Source organism: Neofelis nebulosa, chromosome 6 (genome assembly GCF_028018385.1).
Source record: "Neofelis nebulosa isolate mNeoNeb1 chromosome 6, mNeoNeb1.pri, whole genome shotgun sequence".
Classification (NCBI taxonomy): domain Eukaryota; kingdom Metazoa; phylum Chordata; class Mammalia; order Carnivora; family Felidae; genus Neofelis; species Neofelis nebulosa.
The window spans coordinates 118,357,498-118,379,792 of record NC_080787.1 but is presented as its reverse complement, the minus strand read 5'-3'; the positions used below and the strand labels follow the sequence as shown (position 1 = coordinate 118,379,792).

At 35.8% G+C, this 22,295-nt stretch overlaps 1 protein-coding gene across 4 annotated transcripts in view; it reads left to right on the top strand.

The window, feature by feature from the left end:
• The window catches only part of ECHDC1 (ethylmalonyl-CoA decarboxylase 1), a 53,985-nt gene extending 32,326 nt beyond the window's left edge, over positions 1-21,659 (top strand). For all 4 annotated transcript variants that reach the window (XM_058735199.1, XM_058735198.1, XM_058735197.1 and 1 more), the window contains one exon: positions 20,264-21,659. In XM_058735199.1, the coding sequence (XP_058591182.1) occupies positions 20,264-20,672 (409 nt within the window). In that variant the 3' untranslated portion in view covers positions 20,673-21,659. The remainder of the gene's footprint in view (positions 1-20,263) is intronic.
• The last annotated feature ends 636 nt before the right edge of the window (positions 21,660-22,295 follow it).

The window sequence follows — 22,295 nt, the reverse complement described above, 5'->3', positions numbered from 1 at the left end:
ATGATTTGCTCCTAATTTTTTGCTCTGTCTTGACTAATTAAAATATTTAGATTGCAATATAAATTAAGAAAATACTTATTTGCGTTATTAGTTTTCTATTGCAGCCATAACAAATTACCACTGATTTAGTGGCTTAAAACAGCATCGGTTTGTCATCTCACAAATGTAGAAACCTGAAGTCCAGCTAGGCTCAACTGGTTTCTGCAAAGCTGGTCACACAAGGCCCAAATCAGGATGTTGGCTACACTGGAAACTCTGGGAGAATCCACTTCCAGGCTCATCCTGATCACAACTGGCAGATTTCAGTTCTGTGTACTTGTAGGACCCATGTCCCTGTTTTCCTTGCTGACTATCAGCCAGGGACTGGTCTTTACTCCTAAAGGATGTCTGCATTCTGCATTCCTTCTCATGTTTTCCATGTGGCTCCCTGCAGCAGTGGCGGGTTGAGTTTCTCTCATACTTTGAATTTTTCTCATTTACCTTACTCCAGTTGGAGAAAGTTCTCTGCTTTTAAGAGTTCATGTGGTTAAATTAAGAGCCCATTCAGATAACCTCCCTCTTTTAATGTATGTAATCTTAATTACATCTGCAAAGTCTCTTTTCTTGTGTAAAGTACACATGCACTGGTTCCAGGGATTAGGGCATGAACATCTTTGTGGGATCTTTCTGCCTACAACATAATCGGCTTGGAATAGAGAATATAGGTCTCACCTTTCACCTCTTTGAGGACCAATGAAAATTGGTAACCTTGTTATTCTTAGTTACCTTTGTAAACTTTTTAGTTTTTAAACTTTTGTTTAGATACTTTTTAGAAAACTTTAATAATGATAGTTCCTATATGTGACAAACTGATAAAGTTTCACTTATACAAACATTATTTTAAGTGTAATTATAATATGGTTTCTTAGATTGGTTTTAAGCTCAAGATTCCAGAATGTGTTTTAGGAGGTACTTAGAACACGCATTCCTTTATTCTACTTTCTGTCTTATTCCACCTCATTCAAAAAAGGGTGGAAAGGAGAAAGAAAAAAGAAAAAATCCCTCAAAACTACCCTAGAAAAGAGAAAATGACAAAGTCCAACTGCTTGGCTTTTAGCATCAATTTTTATCGAGTAAGCATGTAAATATTTTAATGACATGTCTAATATTTAATTTTTGTTATTGAATTTGGTGCAAGACAGAAACTAGAATTGGGTTTTTTGTTGTTGTTTGTTTTTTTCTGGTTTGGAAATAATTACAAACTTACAGAAAAAGTTCAGGAGTGATACCAAGAATTTCCCTATATCATTCACTTAGATTTACCAGTTTTTGACATCTTAATGTTTTGTTTTTATTTTCTATCTCTCCTATATGAGTATGTATGTTTATATATATATGTATGTGTGCATATTTTTCCTGAGAAATTTGAGAGTAGGTTACAAATATCTTGCCCTTTTAATCCTTTACACGCATACACACACAGAGACATGCACATAACTATATATATTGTTAAGAACAAGAATCTGGTCTTACATAACAACAGTACTGTTGTCAAAGGCAGGAAATTTAACCTTGATGCAATACTTTTATCCAATATACTATCTATACCGATTTTGTCAATCTGACAATAATGTCCATGGTAGCATTGTTTTCCTCCATTACAGGTTCATGTACTGCAGCTAGTTGTCAAGATCTCATCACTTTCCTTTAATCTGGAAGAGTTCTGTAGCCTGCCTTTGTCTTTCATGACATTGACATTTTAAAGAAAACAGGCCAGGTTTTGCTTCTTGTTTTTTAATAGATTGTTTTTTCATCTTGAGGATTTCTGATATTTTCTCATCATTTGATTCAGGTTATGTGTCCCTGGATACTATCTCTGCAAAAGTGATGTTGTATTCTCAGGGTATCACATCTAGATGCATACAAGTGGTTTTTCTGCCCATCATTAGTGATGCTGACTTTGATCATACTGTCCAAAGTGTTTGGTTTCTCCACTATAGATGGCTCTTTCCTGCCTTGCCAACTAATAAGTAATCCTTGAGGGATGCTTTAAGACAAGTCTAATACTGTGTTTTTCACCAGACTTTCTCCACTAGATTTAGCGTTCTCTGATTACTCTTTCCCAAGCCATCTTTACTATGATGGTTGCTAATTTGTATTTTTCTGACCCTGTCACTCCCTTGGTATGTATCAGTTGTCATTTGACTCTAAAGAAAAGCTTTCCTTTATCCCATTCTCTACGTGTGTGTTGTGTGTCTGTGTGTGTATATTTATCATCAGTATGGGATAATTTCCTCATTTTCAGCAGTTTATGATTCATTACTGTCCTTGATTGTTTTGATGCTAAAATTGTCCCGGATTTGGCCAGCGGGGAGCTTTTTAAGCTGGCTCACATATCCTTTTGATGTGCTCCATCATTCATTCATTCATTCATTCATTCATTCATTGGTTTGAGTACTTCCTTAACTTTCTGAGTACAGGCATCTTATATCTTCCTCTACCTGACCCTAGATTCAGGCATGTCTCATAGGAGTACTTTTCTCCCTTCCTCTTTCCCTCCCCTCCTTTCCCCTCCTTCCTTCTTTCCTTACTTTTAGCATTGGTACTTTTTTGTGTGTGTGTTTATTTCTGAGAGAGAGAGAGAGAGAGAGAGCGCGCAGGGGAGGGGCAGAGAGAGAGGGAGACACAGAATCCAAAGCAGGCTGCAGGTTCTGAGTTCAGCACAGGGCCCGATATAGGGCTCGAACTCACGGATTGCGAGATCACCGACTGAGCCACCCAGGCGTCCCAGCACTGGTTCTTTAAAGTAGGGAATAGTATTTTTAAAAACCAAGATCTAGATGCCTGGTGTTCTCATTACTACTGGCATCTTTGTTTGTGGACTTTTTTAGCAAACAAAGCTAGGACATACATTAATTAATCCATTTATTTATTAGAGATCATGAGTTTATCCTTGATATCTCCCAGTGCAGTCTGTTCTCACAAAGTTTGGTCTTCTCCCATTCCATATTGTATCTCCTGCACCACTGGTCCTCTGGCTCCCAGTTAACATCACCATATTTATTCATTTGCTTGATCTTATTATATGAGGTAGTTTTAGAATTGTTGTGTCTATACCACTATGAAAAGTGAAACTACCTAAAAGAGTTCAAGATTTGCCTCTTAGTGTTTGTTTTTTTCCCTAGACTACAGATACACAGATACATAAAGCACTGCACTGTGTTCAGAAGTTACTTAAATTAGTTCCCTGATGTTTTTCTTTCTTCAATGTGGTTATGTTATTCATTTGAAATGTTCATTTAGTTTTTGTTTTCAGTTTTCAGTGTTTTTTTTTTTTTCTTCCTGTCCTTCTTGATTGAATTTTATGTTTTTAATATGTACTCTGTTGTAATGAATAACTGTGTGTACTTTTTCGGTGTTATTAATGTTATATCTTAAGGATAGATTCTAGAAGTACTGCTGAATCAAAGGTTAAATGAATGTTTAGTTTCATTAGATATTGCCAAATTCACTTCCGTAGGGAATAGACCATCCTTACATTTTCTATAGTCTGTTTGACTTAGCCTTGCTGGCAAAGGCTGCTGTTAAACAGTTTTTGAATTTTTGTTAGTCTAATGGGTGAGGGTGGTATTTCAGCATAGTTTTAACGTGCATAATTCTCTTAAAGTTAAATTGGTCACATTTTCATATGGTTAAGAACCATTTTTATATCTTTTTTGTGAATTATTCATGTTTTGCTTATTTCTCTACAGGATATTTGGCTTTTTCTCCCTTAATTTTATAAGTTCTTTATTATTTTTTTTTAAGTTTACTTATTTATTTTTGAGAGAGCAAGCTGGGGAGGGACAGAGAAAGGGAGAGACAATCCTGAGCAGGCTCCACACCATCAGCACAGAGCCCAATCTGGGGCTTGAACTCACAAACTGTGAGATCATGACTTGAGCCAAGACCAAGAGTTGGCCACTTAACCAGCTGAGCCACCCAGGCACTCCTAAGTTCTTTAATATTAAGGATATTTGTTATTTTTGATGATATATTTTTTATATAGTTGTCCAGCTTGTCTTTGTGTCTTTTGACTTTGCTTATGTTTTGTTGTTTGTTTTTGCCATGCAAGTGTTTATTGTCATCGTGTTTATCCATCTTTTTATTCCGTTTGGATTTGAGTACTTTTTAAAAAGCCTTTGTGTATGTTCAGGCTATAGAAGAATTCACTCATGTTTTCTTCTATTACTTGTATAGTTTTGTGTTTTATATTTATATATATAATCCATTTTTTAGTTTGTTTTTATGGAGTGAGTAATGAATCTTATTTTCTCTTTTTTTCCAAATAGCTATCCATTTGTCTCAATACTATTTCTTTAAAAAGGCCTTCTGTGGATATAACTGTCATATCATATACTTATTATATACTGGGTTTATCTTATGCTATATACTAGATATTATCATATACTAGATTTCCACTTGTAGTTGCATCTGTTGATAATAGATTTGTTCTGTTCCATTGGTCTGTTTGACTATTCATGTACCAGGATTCATGTACTATTTTTATATATTTTTAAGTATGTTTAATTATTTTTAATATGTTTTAATGTCTGATAACAGGGCTGGTCCCTGCTCATAGCTTTTTTTTTTTTTCATTATTTTCCTTGCTATTCTTGCATGTTTATTTTTTCTGTTGGACATGTCCTATCAATTGTCTACCTCCAGAATAAAAACAGGTGTTGATATTTTTATTTGACTAACATTAAATTTATCAACTAATTTAGAGAGAACTGACATCTTGATAATGTTGAGACACATACTAAGAACAGGAGATGTCTTAATATTTAAGTCCATTTTTATGTCTCTCAGGGGAGTTTTATAATTTTCTTAATAGATTTTAAAAAATATTTAAGTGTAAGTATATTTCAAAGTATTTTGCTCTTGTTGCCGTTGCAAACTGAGTTTTCTCTTCCTTTATGTCATCTAACTTCTTATTTGTCTATTGGATGAAGGTTATTTTTATGCTAATTTTATATGCTGCTAACCGAATTTTTCTGTTGACTTGGTTTTATCAATTCTTTAATTTTCTTTTTTTTTTTTTATGCTTATTTTTGAAGGAGAGAGATAGAATGTGAGAGGGGCAGAGAGAGAGGGAGACAGAGAATCTGAAGCAGGCTCCAGGGTCTAAGCTGTCAGTGCAGAGCCTGACATGGGGCTCGAACTCACAATCTGTGCGATCGTGACCTGAGTGAAGTCAGTCACCCAAACGACTGAGCCACCCAGGCGCCCCTGATTCTTTAATTTTCTAATTGTCCTACAGAGATACTTTTGCTTTGTCCCAATTATTATTTCTCTGATAGTTTTTTATTCTTATTGTTATGGTTAATACCTACAGTACAATATTAAACAGTAGCAAGAGATTTGCCATCCTTGCTTTGTTCCTGACCTTTGTGGACATACCTCTATTGTATCCCCTTTAAGTAAGATGCTAGCTTTAGGATTGAGGTTTATATTTGTATATAGATTCATGCTGAAGAATTTTCCTTCCGTTTTTAGTTTTTCAAGAGTTTTGAGGTACTGAATTTCATCCAAGGACTTTTCAGCATCTATGAAGATAAATGGTTCTTTTTATACCTATTAATATGATTAATTATAGTAATTGATTTGTAACCAGTTAAAGTATAAGCCCCTTTTAGAGTGTATGATTTTCTTAATATGGTGTTCAAATCTATTTGATAATAGTTAGGATTTTTGCTTTGATATTTGTATTTGTTATCTGTTGTTGAGTAATAAATCTTCTTAAAACTTACAGCTTAACACATAAACATTTATTATTTCTAGGGATCAGGCGTATGTGTGTGGCTTGATTGGGTGCCTCTGGCTTAGGGTCTCTCATGAAGCTATAATCAAGATACCCCGGAACCAACTGAGGGAAGATTGATTTGAAGCTTACTCAAGTGGCTATTGGCAGGCCTCAGGTCCTCACTGACTATTAGCTGGGGATATCAGTTTCTTGGGCTTGCCTGGACTTGCCATGGTGCTACTTACAACCTGGAAGTTTGTTTCCTCCAAATTGAGGGTTCTGAGAGAAAGAGAATAGATAAGATAGAAACCCACAGTCTTTGTAACCTAATCCTGGAAAGGAACATCCCATGTCTTTTACTGTATTGTTTATTAGATGACAGTCACTAGGTCCAGTCCAGTCACGTGGAGAAGATTACATACACAAGGGTGTAAACACCAGGGGGGGGCAGTGATCATTAGGGATCATCACAGAGACTGCCTGCTACAATATACCTAAATAATATTGGTCTAATTTCATTTTTTTGTGCTATATATATCAGATTTAGGTGTCAGTGTTATACTTCATTAAAAGAATTGGGGTGTTTCTTCATTTTCTATCTCAAAAACAATATATGTGGCATCAGAACTACATGGTTTGTAAAGATTTGGTAAAATCTTCCTGTGAAACTATCTGGGTTTGGTACTTTTTTGCTTTCAATGAGTCCAGTGGCATTATAATTCTTTTGTTTTTGTAGTTCTTTAGTTTTGTTATTTGCTTGGAGGCCCTGAGTTTTCTCTGTCTATGAAGTCTAGTGCTTTATTAGGATAAGTCTTAGAATTGATTCTTTATAGTCAGTTTCCCCAGGTATTGAATGAACCCTTTCAATAGGTAAATATTTGTTGTTTCATTTCCAGTTATTCATATATTATGTCTTCTTTGCCTATTTCTCTGACTCCTTTTTCTTTTTTTAATGAATTTCATTCTCTGGGTTGTTTTCCTGTTTTTCTTCAATGTCCTGTATTAAATTTTTATTCATGCTTATTCTTTTATTTCTTTTTTTGAGTTCAATCAACTTTCATTTATTTTATCTCCCAGCCCCTATTTTTTTTTTTTTTTTTTTTTGGGGGTATGTGTGTGGGTCCATTTCTAGTCCTGTTTTTTTAAATTTCCTTTTTTCATGCAACTGTGCTACTTGAAGATACTGAATTCAGTTTGGAATGACCATTTTTCTTTCATGGGTTTTCTCAGGGAGGGAGGTGCTTTTCATCAGCTGAAATGTTTGAATTTACATGTTCTGCTTTATTCTTGCAGTAGCTTTTTATAGAATTAGCTTGATATTTTCTATTTCTGAATAATTTGTGGCTAGGATCCCTAATTTGAGAGTGCCAGCTTCTCACAGTTTAGTTTTGAATGGATGCATTAGTGATACAGTGGAAATGGGAGAGGAGTTGGCATGATTTGTATCTCTTTTGTTTTTACAGAATCTTTATTTTTCCCCTCTAATTTTTTTCTTTTATTTCTCTGAGGGTTTCACCTCTTCTCTACTTATCTGGGTCTTCTTTGGAAGCTGTGCTTATTCAAACTATCAATTTTAGCCTTTCTCACTTTCAGATTCCTTTTCTATAGCCAGTCCTGTGAACCACCAAATCCCCAAGTTGTACTCAGTATTTTAGAACATAGTGTTAGATTTTCTCATTCTGGGGGTGATTTTGACTGTACTTCCTCAAAGTCTTCCATGTCTCTCTCCTGTTTTACATGGATTTCTTAAGCCCCCTCTTTATCACTTTGTGCCCATCGGCTTTCAACGGCAGCAGGAAATCATTTTTGTAATTTGGTGTTTATTTCCGTACCTGATAATTTCAAAGATGTAGTATTCTCTGTCTCTGAGTAATCCTGTTGGCATGGTTTTCTTTCACTCCTTGCTAATTTTGTAATTTGGGGGAGGATGTGTGGAGAGATTAGGAATCACTTGGCAGCCATTTATCTTCCAGACCAACTCCTGAAATTTTAGTTTTTAAAACTTAGCAGATTTATCAGTAGAGTTTTCCAAACATTTAGGAAAGAAATAACATCAATATTACATACATTCTTTCACTGAAAAGAAGAAGTTATAATTCCCATCTCTTTTAATGAGTGTAATATTTATTCCAAAACCTAGAAATGACATTATAAGAAAGCAAATTATAGGTCAATCTCATAAACATAAATGTAGAAATCCCAAACAGAATATTAAAAAATTTAATCAAATGATAAAAATGATAATGCATCATGACTACAAGGGGTTTATTCCCAAAATGCAAGGTTGGTTTAATATGCCATATTAACAACAACAACAACAACAACAAAGGGACACAGATCATTACAGTCTGACAGATGCAGGAAAAGCATTTCACAGATTTCAACATCTATTCATGATAGAAACTCTTAGCACCCTAGGTAGGAACTTTCTTAGTCTAATAACGGACATTTACAAAAATCCTGCAGTAAACATCTCATAATGATAAAAATATTGAAAGCTTTCCCTCTGACATCAAAAACAAGGACAGTACTGTCACCACTTCTGGTCATCATTATACTAGATATCCTAGACAGTTCACTAAGGCAAATTAAAGAAGTTGTAAGGATTGGATTATAAGAAATAAAATCTTATTCACATATGACATCATTGTGATCCAAATGAATATATAGCTAATGTATTAGAACTAGTAAGTCAATTTTGTAAGTTTGTTGGCTTCAAGGTCAATAAAAATCAAAGCATTTCTATATGCCAAGTAGCAAACAAATAAACAACAAAATTTAAAAAATAATACCATTCAAAGTAGCATTAGGAAAAAAAAAGCTAACGCCTAGGAACAAATCAAAACAAAAGGTATGTCAGAATTCTGCATTGAGAGCTAGAAAACATTACTGAGAGAAATTAAAGAAGACCTAAATGGTGGAATAGAAATATACCATGTCCATGGAATAAAAGACTCAATGTTGTAAAGATTCAGTTCTCTGCCAAAATAATCCACATAATCAATGTAGTTCCAGTAAAAATTCCAGCAAATTGGTGTGTGAGTGTGAGTGTGTGTGTGTGTGTGTATGTGTATGTGAATTGACAGCCTCTAAAATTCATATGGAAATGCAGAGTACAAAGAAGACCTAAAGTGGTCATGAAGAACAAAGTTGGAAGGTTTAAAATACCAGAGAGCAAAGTTTAAACTACCTGTTATGAAACTAAAGTAATTTAAACAGTCTGCTATTTGTACATACAAGGGTAGAAAAATTGACCAGTAGAGTTCAGAAACAGATCCAGAATATATGGTTATTTAATCAAAGATGAATGTGACACTTTTAGTACGTTAGGGAAGTATGGTCTCAAAAAAAAAAAATTTAAAAAAATTAAAAAAAAGGGAGGAATGGTCTCTTTAGTGAGTATATATATATATGTACAATCAATTCAAGATGAATTGCAGGTAGAAAAGTGAAAGGTAAAACAGTGAAGCTATTTGAAAGAATACAGGAGAATATCTGGTCTTGAAGTAGTCAAAGATTTCTAAAACAGGACACAATAATCACTAACCATAAAGAAAAAAATTGATGAATTAGACTGTATTAAAGTTAATCAAAAACATAACTTCTATCAAAAACATATCTAAGAGGATGAAAATGCAACCTGCAGAGTGAGAGAAGATTATCTCCATATTTATATCTTATAAAAGACATAGCTAGAATATATAAAGAACCCCTTCAAAGCAGTAAGACAGACAATCCAGGGGCACCTGGGTTGTTCAGTCTGTTAAGCATCCTACTTCAGCTCGGGTCATAATCTCACAGCTGTGAGTTCAAGCCCCACGTCTGGCTCTGTGCTGACAGCTCAGAGCCTGTAGCCTGCTTCAGATTCTGTCTCTGTCTCTCCGTCTTCTCTCTCCCACCCCTCAAATATAAATAAACATTAAAAAAAAAAAAAAGACAACCCAGTTAAAATAAATGGACAGAAAACTTGAACTGACTTTTCAGAGGATATCTGAATAGCCAAAAAAAAAAAAAAAAAAAAATAGGTTAAAAAGCACTGAACTTCATTAGCCATTAAAGAACTGAATTAGAATCACTACTTTTCACTGTGTTCCCACAAGAAAAGCTAAAATGAAAAAGATGGAATATATCAACTGCAACTCTCAGAAACTACTGATGGGAGTGTAAGTTGGTACAATGGAAAATGCCCAGTATCTACTAAAGTTGAATGTTACATACCCTATGTCACAGTAATTCTCTTTCTGTGTATATGTGGTTGATAGAAATTATGGCCTTCCCTAAATGTCTATATCCTAACCCTTGGAACCTGTGATTATATTACATTATATGTCAAGGGGGAATTAAGTTGCTGATGGATTATGGACTTAAGGTTGCTACTCAGCTGACCTTAAAATAGGGGGATTATTCTGGGGGACTGGGCCCAGTGTAACCACAAAGTTCCTAAAAATGCTAGAGGGAAGCTGAAAAGTTCCAAGTCAGAAAAGGAGGTTTACTGACAGAAGCAAGATCAGAGTTGATGCAGTGTGAGAAGGGTTTAACCCATCAGGGCAACCTTTGAAGATGGAGGAGGATGGCCATGAGCCAAGAATTGTGATCAGGCTCTAGAAACTAGAAAAGGCAAGGAAATGGGCTCTCCCCTAGAGCCTCCAAAAGGAATGTAGTCCTACTGAAATCTTGATGTTAAACTAGTGAGTCTTGTTGGACTTTAACCTACAGAACTGCAATAGATAACTAATGTAGTATAAATGCAGTAGAAATGCCTACAGTTGTTTATCTACAGACACATACTAGAATGTTCATAGCAGTACCATTCATAATAGCTAAAAATAGGAAACAGTCCTAAAGATCCTTCATCAAATGGAAGGGAGAAATCAGAGTAGACAGAGTTAATTGAAATATCTTAATGGTTCATGTCATCACACTATGATAGTCTGATGAATTCATTTTCAATATAGAAATTACCTGCCAAAGTGATATTGACCAATTTAAGACCAGTGTTGGGTAGTCAGGGTGCACTGTATTTTGAGATACTAGACAATGGAAATATTACTTCATGCAAAAGTTTACTATTTGATTAATATATAGAGTATTTATTAAAATTTAAATTGTGGGGCACCTGGGTGGCTCAGTTTGGTTAAGTGCTGACTCTTGGTTTCAGGTCAGGTCATGATCTCATGGTTTGTGGGTTCAAGCTCCCATGTTGGGCTCTGCACAGTGCAGAGCCTGCTTGAGATTCTCTTTCTCTCCCGCTCTCTCTGCTCCTCTCCCTCACATGCCCACTTTCTCTCAAAAAAAAGTTAAATTGTGCATGGAAATGATTCTCACCAACTTCAGGATATTAGCTGCTGCTGGAGACAGAAAGAAGTCAGGAAGAGAAGGCAAAGGGATGAGAATAGAGTTCAGAAATAAGTGTGGCAAAATGTTAACATCCTTAAAATCTGGGTGGTGGGTACATGAGTGTGTTATTTTCTGTGTATTTGAAATATTTTGTAATTAGAAAAAGTTCTTAACAGAGTACAGGAATTAATATTGCATTAACTGTGATATATACCTTTTTTCCCCCACATTCAGTCAGGCCTTAATTAGATTTCTGTAACATGTTGTTCTTTAAAGTGATAGCAGAGAACCAATCATGCCTTTATATTCTGGTTTCACTAAGTTAATATTGGAGAAAAAAGTCTTGTTTGGGGTTCTGGAACTTTGTAGGTGTAGTGTCTTCATTTCTGAAATCTGGATTCCTTAACAGGTATTAGAGTCCTTTTAACATTCACCTAAAAGTAGTAATGCTATAGTTCCAGCAAATCCTCATTTTTTCTTCCTTTTTTAAAGAAGAATTTAACATTTATTTTTGAGAGAGAGAGAAAGAGCAAGCGAGCGAGGGGGGGTGGAGGGGCAGAGAGAGAGCAAAAGAGACACAGAATCCAGAGCAGGCTCCAGGCTCTGAGCTGTCAGCACAGAGCCCGTTGCGGGGCTCGAACTCATGAACTGCAAGGTCATGACCTAAGCTGAAGTCAGACGTTTAACCAACTGAGCCACCTAGGGACCCCTTATTTTTTCTTCCTAATGGAGACTGTTTTCCCCATAGAGTCTTTACTCACTAACAACTAGAACAATGGAACAAAAAGAATCCTTGGATAGTTAGCAAAAGAAGGTGAAAGGTGAGAAGTGGGTGATGGTGGTGGTGGGAGCTACCTGTTGCAGGGCTGTAAGAAAAATGTGTGAGGGCTGCAAAATTAATAGCACAGTGGAATGCAAGGAAAGTCAGGCTAAGTACTTCTATTATGTGTTTAGGTGATGTAGTGGACAGAATAGCAGCACCTCCCCCCGCAAGATGTCTGCCCACATTTTGTTCTTCTTCAGAATTTGTTACACGTTGATCCTTGAACAACATGGGTTTGTATTACATGGGTCTACTTATACCTGGATTTTTCACAGTACTGTAAATGTATGTACTCTTCCTTATGGTTTTCTTAATATTTTCTTTTCTCTAGCTTACTTTATTGTAAAAATATGTAATACATATACAAAATATTTGTTAATTGACTATGTCATTGGTAAGGCTTTTTGGTCAACAGTAGACTATTAGGAGTTAAGTTTTGGGGGAGTCAAAAGTTATACATAGAGTTTTGACTGTGTGGAGTCAGCACCCCTAACACCCATGTTGTTCATGTATTAACATTTGACAGAAGAGAACTTGTGGCTGTGATTAAGGTTCTGGACTCTAAAACAAGGAGATTATTCTGGATTATCTGGGTGGACCCAATCTAATCATATGAGCCTTTAAAAAATAAAGACATGAGGCAGAATGGAAAGTCAGAGAGATGAGAGGCATGAAAAGTCTTTGAAGATGGAGAAAGGGGACCTCAAACCAAGGAAATGCAGGTTGCGTTTAGAAGATAACAATTCCCCAACTGAAAGCCAGCACAGAAATAGGGACCTTAGTTCTAAAATTGCATGGAACTTAATTTGGCCAACAGTCTGACAAATTTTGGAAGTATATTAGTGTCTAGAGACACCAGAAAGGAAAGCAAGTCTTGCCTACATGTTGATTCAGCCTTGTGAGACTAAGCAGTGGATCCTCGTTGAGCCATGGTTACCCAGACTTCTGACCTATAGAATTGAGGTAATTAGTGTTGTTTAAGCCACTGAATTTGTGTTATAGCATCAGTAGTAAATAATACAGGTGATGATATTTTAAAAATGTGCTTTCTGATTATAACAGGATATGTGCTCATTCTAGTAAATATGAATCACCTGGGGATTTTACTAAACTACACAGTTCTGTTTTCATAGATCTGAGGTTAAGCCTTGAGATGATGCTGATGTTGCTGGCCCACACAACCACACATTGAATAACAAGATTCTAGATTATCTTTAAAATATAGTAATGTGTAGAGTAAAAAATTAAAGTTGTTATCATCCAAAGATAACTAGCATTAATGCTGTGGTGTGATTTCTTCATGTCTTTTTAAAATAGACATTAATTTTCTATTAAAAAAATTAGGATCACATGGTATATAGTTTAGAAAATGGTAGTGTTCCTGTATTATTAAATATGCTTGAAAACATGAATTTAATAAGTATAAAATATTCCATCAATATGGATGTACTAAAATATTCTGCTTTGGTTGTTTCCAACTTTTCTCCATTATGATTAATGCTATGATAATTACCTTATAAATAGTGCTTTTCCACATTTCAGATTATTTCCTTAGAATAAATCCTGCAAGTAGTTCAAGTACTTAACCAAAGGATATGAAGATGTTCTAACTTTTTCATCCAAAGTGCCAGGTTATCCTTCAGGAATGATTCTGCCAATTTATATTAATACCAGCTGTATATGTGTGTCTGTTTGAGAGCATCCTGTCTTATAGGAGTATAATCTTTAATTTTTCATAAATTTTTTTTAAGTTTATTTATTTATTTATTTTGAGAGAGAGTGAGGAAGGGAGGGCAAAGAGAGAGGGAGAGAGAGAATCCTAAGCAGACTCCACGTTGTCAGTGCAGAGTATGATGCAGAGCTTGATCCCATGAGATCATGACCTGAGCTGAAATCCTAAGTCAGACGCTTATCTGACTGAGCCACCCAGGTGCCCCATGAATATAATCTTTTAAAACAGCTTTTCTAATTTTGATAATCAAAAATTAAATTTTATTTGAATTTGCAATTTTAAAGGTTTTTGGTAATACATAAATTTTCACATTCATTGGTGTGTGTGTGTGTATGTGTGAATTGTCTGCATTTTCTTTTCCTGGTTTTCTTTGGAAGATCAAAGATTTAGCTGTTTACACAAAATGAAAAACATTTTTATTCCTGTATCTCCCTAGTGAAATAAAATTCTCACCTATGCAGTTTAGAGTCTGCCTAATTTGTTTCTATTCTTTTTTTTTTTTTAATTTTTTTAATGTTTATTTATTTTTGAGACAGAGAGAGACAGAGCATGAACGGGGGAGGGTCAGAGAGAGGGAGACACAGAATCCAAAACAGGCTCCAGGCTCTGAGCTGTCAGCACAGAGCCCGACGCGGGGCTCAAACTCATGGACCGTGAGATCATGACCTGAGCCGAAGTCGGCCGCCTAACCGACTGAGCCACCCAGGCGCCCCTTGTTTCCATTCTTTAACATTGTTTTCATGAATGTAAATAAACCTTAACCCAAAGTATTATCATTTCTAGCTGCTACCCCTTAGTTCAAGGTGTATTACAAAGAAAGGGAGCTGTAAGCATGCTTGTCCCAAGGGAGCTAGGTAGGTAGTAACCCTTTTCTTATATAAAACGCAAAATATTTATACATAACATACACCCACTTGCAAAGAGACAAATGTACATGCTTGTGTGCACGCACTCACAGACACACACACACACACGCAATATCCCAGATCTCAGAATAATTACAAAGCAAACTCCATTTTTGATGTGGCAGTGCCTGTTCTCTGAATATGAGATGTCTACCTCCGGAAGCAGTCACATTGCCTGTGTTGGCTTGTTTTGTAGTTACCAACATTATTATGTGGAAATTCTTTAGATCCTGTAATATCAAGAAAATTTACCTCTGAGCAGGCTAAGATTACTGACTGAATATTAAAATCAGAGTTGATGTCCCAAAATATTTTCACATACATGAATACAGAAATTCACACATTCAACCATATACTTTCTTATTCAGGCTGTCTCTGCATAAAATAAATGGAGCCTCATGAGGCCAATCACTCGAGGGTAGGAATCCTGAGAATAGGGGAGAATCTTTGGGTTCTTGCCTTCTCTTTTCCATAATATGTCAAGAGATGTGAGGTCAGGTAGAAAGTAGGAGGGAGAAGGTGCCAGGAAGATAAGTACCTGTGCAAACAAGTGCTTATGGTCAAGCCTGGACTTTAAAGTATTGTGATCAGAGGTGCTGTTGCTAATTATATACGTTTTACATACCACATTTCCACATGTCACCACAATTTGCTTTATTGGCTTTGGCTCTTAATATGCACTGTCAAAGGACTAGCAGTTTCTGGCACTAGACCAAAGTTTATTTAAATTGATGATTCCAAACTTTAAATTTATGACATCATATTAGTTTGTAATATGAATGTTTTTCTTTAAAACTTTAAAATATTTATGCTTTTACTTATATTACACAGTATTCCTTTAGCTAATCTTAGATATATGTCTATTTAAAAAAAAATCAACTTGGAGTCTTTTGCTTCAGCCTTATCTGTAGTAGAGTACAGTTATTCTACCTTTATCTGGAAATAAAAATTGTAATATAGGGGCACCTGGCTGGCTTGGTCAGTGGAGTGTGTGACTCTTGATCTTGGGGTTGTGAGTTGGAGCACCACATTGGGTGTAGACATTACTTAAAAAAATAAAACCTTTAAAATAATTGTATATATTTTGTAGTCTTGTTAACAGATTTGAGGAAGGATAGTATACCATCATTTGCTGGGCTTCATGGTATAAGTATAGTTCTTTTACTTTCAGTACTTCAAGGGTCAAGTCATTTTCATCCAGGAAACATGATACTACTTTACTAGCAGAAACACTACTGTCATTTGTAGTCACCTATCAATGCAACCAACTTAATAAAAGCTAGTACACATAGAGTTTAATATATGTCAGGCACTGTGAGGCTACAAAATATAAACAACATTTATATTCCAAATAAAAGTATAAATAATACTGTTCTCTACTATGGATGTGGCTGAGGCCGATGTCACACTTTTTTTTTTTAAACAAATATGGGTGCCTGGGTGGTTCAGTTGATTGAGCTTCTGACTCTTGATTTTGGCTCAGGTCATGATCTCATGGTTTGTGGGATCAAGCCTTTCTCTCTCTTTCTCTCTTCTCTCTCTGCCCTTCCCCCCGCTCGTGTGCTCTCTCTCAAAAAATGGATAAACTTAAAAAAAAATCACAAACACAGTCACTCCTCTAGGACTTTATTTAAATGAATTGTGGCATACATATTGTAAACACATTTCGTATATTAACTTAATATTCATAATAATTCTATGGCATAAGTACTATTATCATATCTATTTTATAAACAAGCATACCGAAGCCCAGGGATTTTAAGTAATTTAATCTTCCTCGTCCTTTTTATACTATGACTTCTTCTGTGCTGTATTTTACAGGGTGTAGTATGCAACCAGTCTATTGGGAAAGCCTGCAGTCTGGCTCAAATCTATGCACTTCACATCAAAGCCTAATTGTCTCCCAACACAATTATTTGTTTCTCAATTCTTTATTGCAGAGTTCACTAAAAGTACCGTTATTTAGAAATAAACAGTTCTTAAAATGTATAACTCTTACTAAAAAACTTATTTAAGAAAAATTTAATTGTTTTAAAATTGTTTTTCTTGAATACGTTTGTTCAAAGGCCTGGAACTTAACAGTCAACTTATTAGAAAGTACTAGCACATTGAACAGTCCTTTCAGGTGTCAGGACTGACTTTGTAACACCTGCCACCGGTGTTAGTTTTTCTCATTACGGGTAGTTTACTGTTGCAGCCATACAGTAATGAGGAGTGTATCTACCATCTCCTGTCTGAGGTGTCACAGGAGATTTTGAACATTGCCAATAATAATTATACTAATAGAAGATACTTTTAATTCTTTTGTCAAAATAAAGGAGTTTAATGTCATTTTATAAATTGAGTCTGCTGTAATTCATCAGAATTTTAAGATTTAGGTCTTCCAGTTTTCCATGTAGATTATTCCCTGCAGTAAATTACATTAACAGGTGGAATAACTGTATCTACATTCTAGAAGTAATTAGTGTATAATCCTGTAAGGTTGATTAGGAAGCTGTTTCTATTTTTGGATATATCTTGTTGATTGGACATTTTCTTTGTAGGTTATGGTTATCAACATTTAAAGTTTTATGTTTAAATGTTAATTTTTGGGTTAATGGTCTTGTGTAGGTTATCATCTGAATGTTCCGTATTTCTCTTTCTGTTAAACTACCTTGTGTTCTTTTGCCAATAATTTTTTTGGTAGTATTTACTAATGTATATTAAGTGTTGGGGCACCTCGGTGGCTCAGTTGGTTAAGCATCCAACTCTTTTTTTTTTTTTTTTTTTAATTTTTTTTTCAACGTTTATTTATTTTTGGGACAGAGAGAGACAGAGCATGAACGGGGGAGGGACAGAGAGAGAGGGAGACACAGAATCGGAAACAGGCTCCAGGCTCTGAGCCATCAGCCCAGAGCCTGACGCGGGGCTCGAACTCACGGACCGTGAGATCGTGACCTGGCTGAAGTCGGACGCTTAACCGACTGCGCCACCCAGGTGCCCCAAGCATCCAACTCTTGATCTCTGCTCTGGTCATGATCCTACTGCTCATGAGTTCAAGCCACACCTTGGGTTCTGTGCTGTTAGAGCCCACTTGAAATTCTCTCTCTCCCTCTCTCTCTCTGTCCCTACCCTGCTTGTACATGCTCTTGTGCTTTCTCTAAATAAATAAACTTCAAATGTATATCAGTACACAAACAGATCCTAGGCATATGTAAAAAATGGATATTGGGGTGCCTGGGTGGCTCAGTCAGCTAAGCCTCCGACTTTGGCTCAGGTCATTATCTCATGGTTTGTGAGTTTGAGCCCCGCCTCAGCCTCTGTGCTGACAGCTCAGAGGCTGGAGCCTATTTTCGGATTCTGTGTCTCCTGCTTTCTGCCCCTACCCCGTTCACACTGTGTCTCTCTCAAAAAATAACCATTAAAAAATTTTTTTTAAATGGATGTCAGAGTTTGATCACAACAGGTTAGGTTTTACAAAGATTACCTCAAGATTTGTTAGAGTTGTAAAATATGATTCAAAATGGCATACCTCACCTTGTAAGATATGGCAAAGGAAAAAAAAATACATGGTATAAAGTTGGATTCTTCTTTAGAAGCAGAGAATTCCAAATATAAGCAAGCTTACATAGATAATAACTTTTATTGTCATAAACTCATCTACATTTTCCTGACATTTGGGCTTTAACCAACTTTTATATGTTCAGCTGAATCTAAATGAATTTATTTCCGACATAATCCTTTTCTGTATTGTAGGCACAGTTGAGCCAACATCCGTGTCAATTCTAGGATATAATTTAGAACCACGACGTACTCAATTTATGCTGTGAAAAGTTTTATCGAGTTGTGTTCAGTATTTTTAAAAAATTTAATGTTTATTTTTGAAGGAAAGAGACAGAGCATAAGCGGGGGAGGGGCAGAGAGAGGGAGACACAGGATCCAAAGCAGGCTGCAGGCTGTCAGCACAGAGCCCGATGAGGGGCTCGAACTCACAAGCTGTGAGATCATGACCTGAGCTGAAGTCAGATGCCCAACCGACTGAGCCACCCAAGTGCCCCGAGTTGTGTTCAGGATTAACAGCATTCCTGTCTCTAAGACTATTAGACATTATTTCTATGATTTCTATTCCACTTTAATTTTTGACATTGTTTTCTGTTTATTACAACAAGGCAAGTACTCTCAGTTTTGGGGTTAGATTCAGATTCTTAGGAGATTTGTTCCTTCTTCCCATTTAAATTCATTGAAAACTATTTTCAGGGCTGTTTGCCTCTAAAAGCAATTGTTCATAATTGAGGCAGATTTTCCCTTGTAGGAATTCACAGCTGTGAAGAGAAAGTTCTCTTTCCCAGTGGGTTACTAAATAGGCTTTTGTGAAAATTTACTGGAATATTTTTCCTGATGAAAGAGTCAAAGACTAAGAGTCTGTTGTTCTTGGTGCTAATAGAACCAGAACACCTGCAGCTGAGCATTTACACTTTGGAAAGCAGAACTAATGTAAGGTCTTCTTTTATGTAGGGAGTAGTTTGAAAGCAATAATTTTTCTTAAAAAATTACAATTCAGACATGATCTTTGTTCCAAATTAGGTTTTAACAGTGAAAGCTCATTGAAGTATGCAGTCAAAATAAAACTCACATACAGCATTTCCTATGTAGTATAGCTTTGTGCATTCTGCTAATGTACACATATTTAATTGGCAAACATGAAGCCTTTTACTGTGTCCACTGATTTGTGTTAATACTTCCCTTTCTTGTTCTACTTTGTTTCTTAATCACCCAATTCATAAAAACCCCATTTGGGGAAAATGCATCCCTGCTATAGGAAATCACTACTCAACCCAAGCCACTGTCAGCTTTCTTAATGGCATCTGTTTCCATCCTAGTCTCGCTTCTCTGTGTACTGTGAGGTTAAGAGCACACAGAGTGAGCTAACCTTCCTGTGTTTAAATTTTGGCTGTTACAGTGGCATGGCCTTGAGTTGAGCTATTTATTTCATCTCTAGGTGGCTTCAGTTTCCCTCTGTAAAATGGGTATTACTGTACCTCATATGCTTTTTCCATCCATATCCTCATTGTGTAGTCCCTTGCCCCATTTTTTTCTTTATAGCACTTATCCCCACTGGTTCTATATCGTTCAGTATCTTTCTCTCCTAACAGGAATGTAAACTCAGCACAGGGTTTTATTTTGGTCATTGTTGTAGTCCCACACCTAGACAACCTGGCATAGGTGGTGCTTAGTAAATACTTGCTCAAAGGCTGTATATAGATGCTGCGTTAAGAACCAATGTTTTCCTGACAACTACTGACCTTACTTTTATTATGCACCTTTTTTTTTTTTTCTTTTTCCCATGGTATGACCCTGACATTTCCTACTCCAGTATTTTTACTTAATCCAGGTTTTCTCATTAGGCCACTATTCACTTTTAAAAGATAATCTGGGCTTTTAGAAATAAAAACTAAATTCTTATTTTGCAAAGTAAAGGATAAGCAAGCACAGTGAAACTGCTGATACTATTTTCAAAGGGAAATATTCAGTACTATGTGGTAAATTGAACTGTATACTTATCCAGATAGTTTGAACTTTTAGTTTTTAATATAACAGATCTACCTACCTATAATGATCCGTGGACATTTCAGATCAGATAATGAATAATACTTTGAGTAAAGCACATATACTTACAGTTACATATACTTAGTTACAATTAAGTTTTCTTTTTTCTTTTGCAGATTAATGACGCCAGAGAGTGAGATAAGATTTGTCCACAAAGAGATGGGTATAATACCAAGCTGGGGCGGTGCTACCCGACTAGTTGAAATAATCGGCAGTAGACAAGCTCTCAAAGTATTAAGTGGGGCCCTCAAACTGGATTCAAAAAAAGCTTTAAACATAGGAATGGTTGACGAGGTCTTGCAGTCTTCAGATGAAACTGAATGTCTAGAAGAGGCACAAGAGTGGCTAAAGCAGTTTATCAAAGGGCCACCAGAAGTAATTAGAGCTTTGAAAAAATCTGTTTCTTCAGGTAAAGAGCTTTGTTTCGAGGACGCATTACAGAATGAAAGAGACCTTTTAGGAACAGTTTGGGGGGGACCTGCAAATAAAGAGGCTATTGCTAGGAGACGAAAATTTGATACATAATTTTTTAAAGTATGACGTACTACAAGAAAAACTCCAATAAATTAATAAAGTTAAATATTAACTAGGAATACCAGAATTACTTCGAAGGTTACACTTAGTATTTGATTTAATAATTTTTTAATATCTGAACTCATTGACCTAGTTTTCAGTATATTTGGGTAATTATCAAGTAATGTAGAACATTTGGTTAAAATATACAACACTTTTGGCTTAAAAATTATCAATTCCATAGTAGTTCTTAGCCTGTAACAAAAGACCAGTTTTTGAGAGGAAAAAACCCCTCCACAGAACCTATTCCTGGGTTATTTTTCATGGTGTCTGTTCAGTCTTATCTGGAAATAATTTACAAAAATAACAGTGAAATTTGCACTAAAGAACAAAAGTGGAAGAGGGGTCAGGGAACAAGATAAGAAAAGGTATGATCATTTTCTTCTGCCTTAATCAGCGGTAATAGGTAAAGAATTGGGGAGAGGTGCTTGGCTGGCTCTGTTAGTGAAGCATGTGACTCTTGATCTTGGAGTTGTGAGTTTGAGCCCCATGTTGGATATAGAGATTACTTAAAAAATAAAAGAATGTTTAAAAATAACTGGAGGAATGCCTGGGTAGCTCAGTCGGTTGAGCATCTGACTCTTGATTTCAGCTCAGGCCATGATCTCATAGTTCTTGAGGTTGAGCCCTCTGTCCACAAAGAGTCTGCTTGGGATTCTCTCTCCCTCTCTCAAAATAAATAGATAAACTTAAAAAATTTGGGGAATTGGGGCACTTGGGTGGCTCAGTCGGTTAAGCGTCCGACTTTGGCTCAGGTCATGATCTTGCAGTTTGTGACTTCAAGCCCTGCGTCAGGCTCTGTGCTGACAGCTTAGAGCCTGGAGCCTGCTTCTGATTCTGTGTCTCCCTCTCTCTCTGCCCCTCCCCTGTTCACGATCTGTCTCTCAATAATAAATAAACGTTAAATTTTTTTTAAATAAAAAAATAAAATTTGGGGAATGGCTTTTTTTTTCTATGGCTCTTTTAAATAAAAATGCTCCCCACCTTACCACCCTACAAAATTTGGAGCCTTACTGCATATTTTAGTAGTTTCTATTTTAAATGATCTACTAAACAACCATAGCCATCATGTGGAAAGTCTACTGACTACAAAATTGGCCATGCATTTGTATGCCCTGGGATTTCCAAACTAGTAAGTAGTACTGTTTAGTTTACACAGTAATACAATTTAACTTTACATCAAAACGTCCTGACATCAAAAGGACTCATGATGCATCACTGTTACATTTGCATTTTATATCAGATTTCTATTTTTTTCTGAAAAGTGGCTAACCTTTCTTTTTTAGAACTAGCTCTATTTTGAAAGTACACTTAATAAAAATGCACAGCTCAAACTTTTATGATCTCAATGACACAGGCTTTAAAAGTAAGTCAAAGAATGAAGTCCCAGTTCTAACCTATCAGAGCAAGGGATAAAAGATAATTTCAAAGTAGTGGCAGTTTTTATTTGCTCTTGTAACATTCAATTCATACTTGGAAAATCATATTAAAAGTAACTTGCATAGGCTTCAACATGATCCTACTGTTTTGAGTTAAAAAACACTAAAACAAACTCACACTACCTTTTTTCAGAAC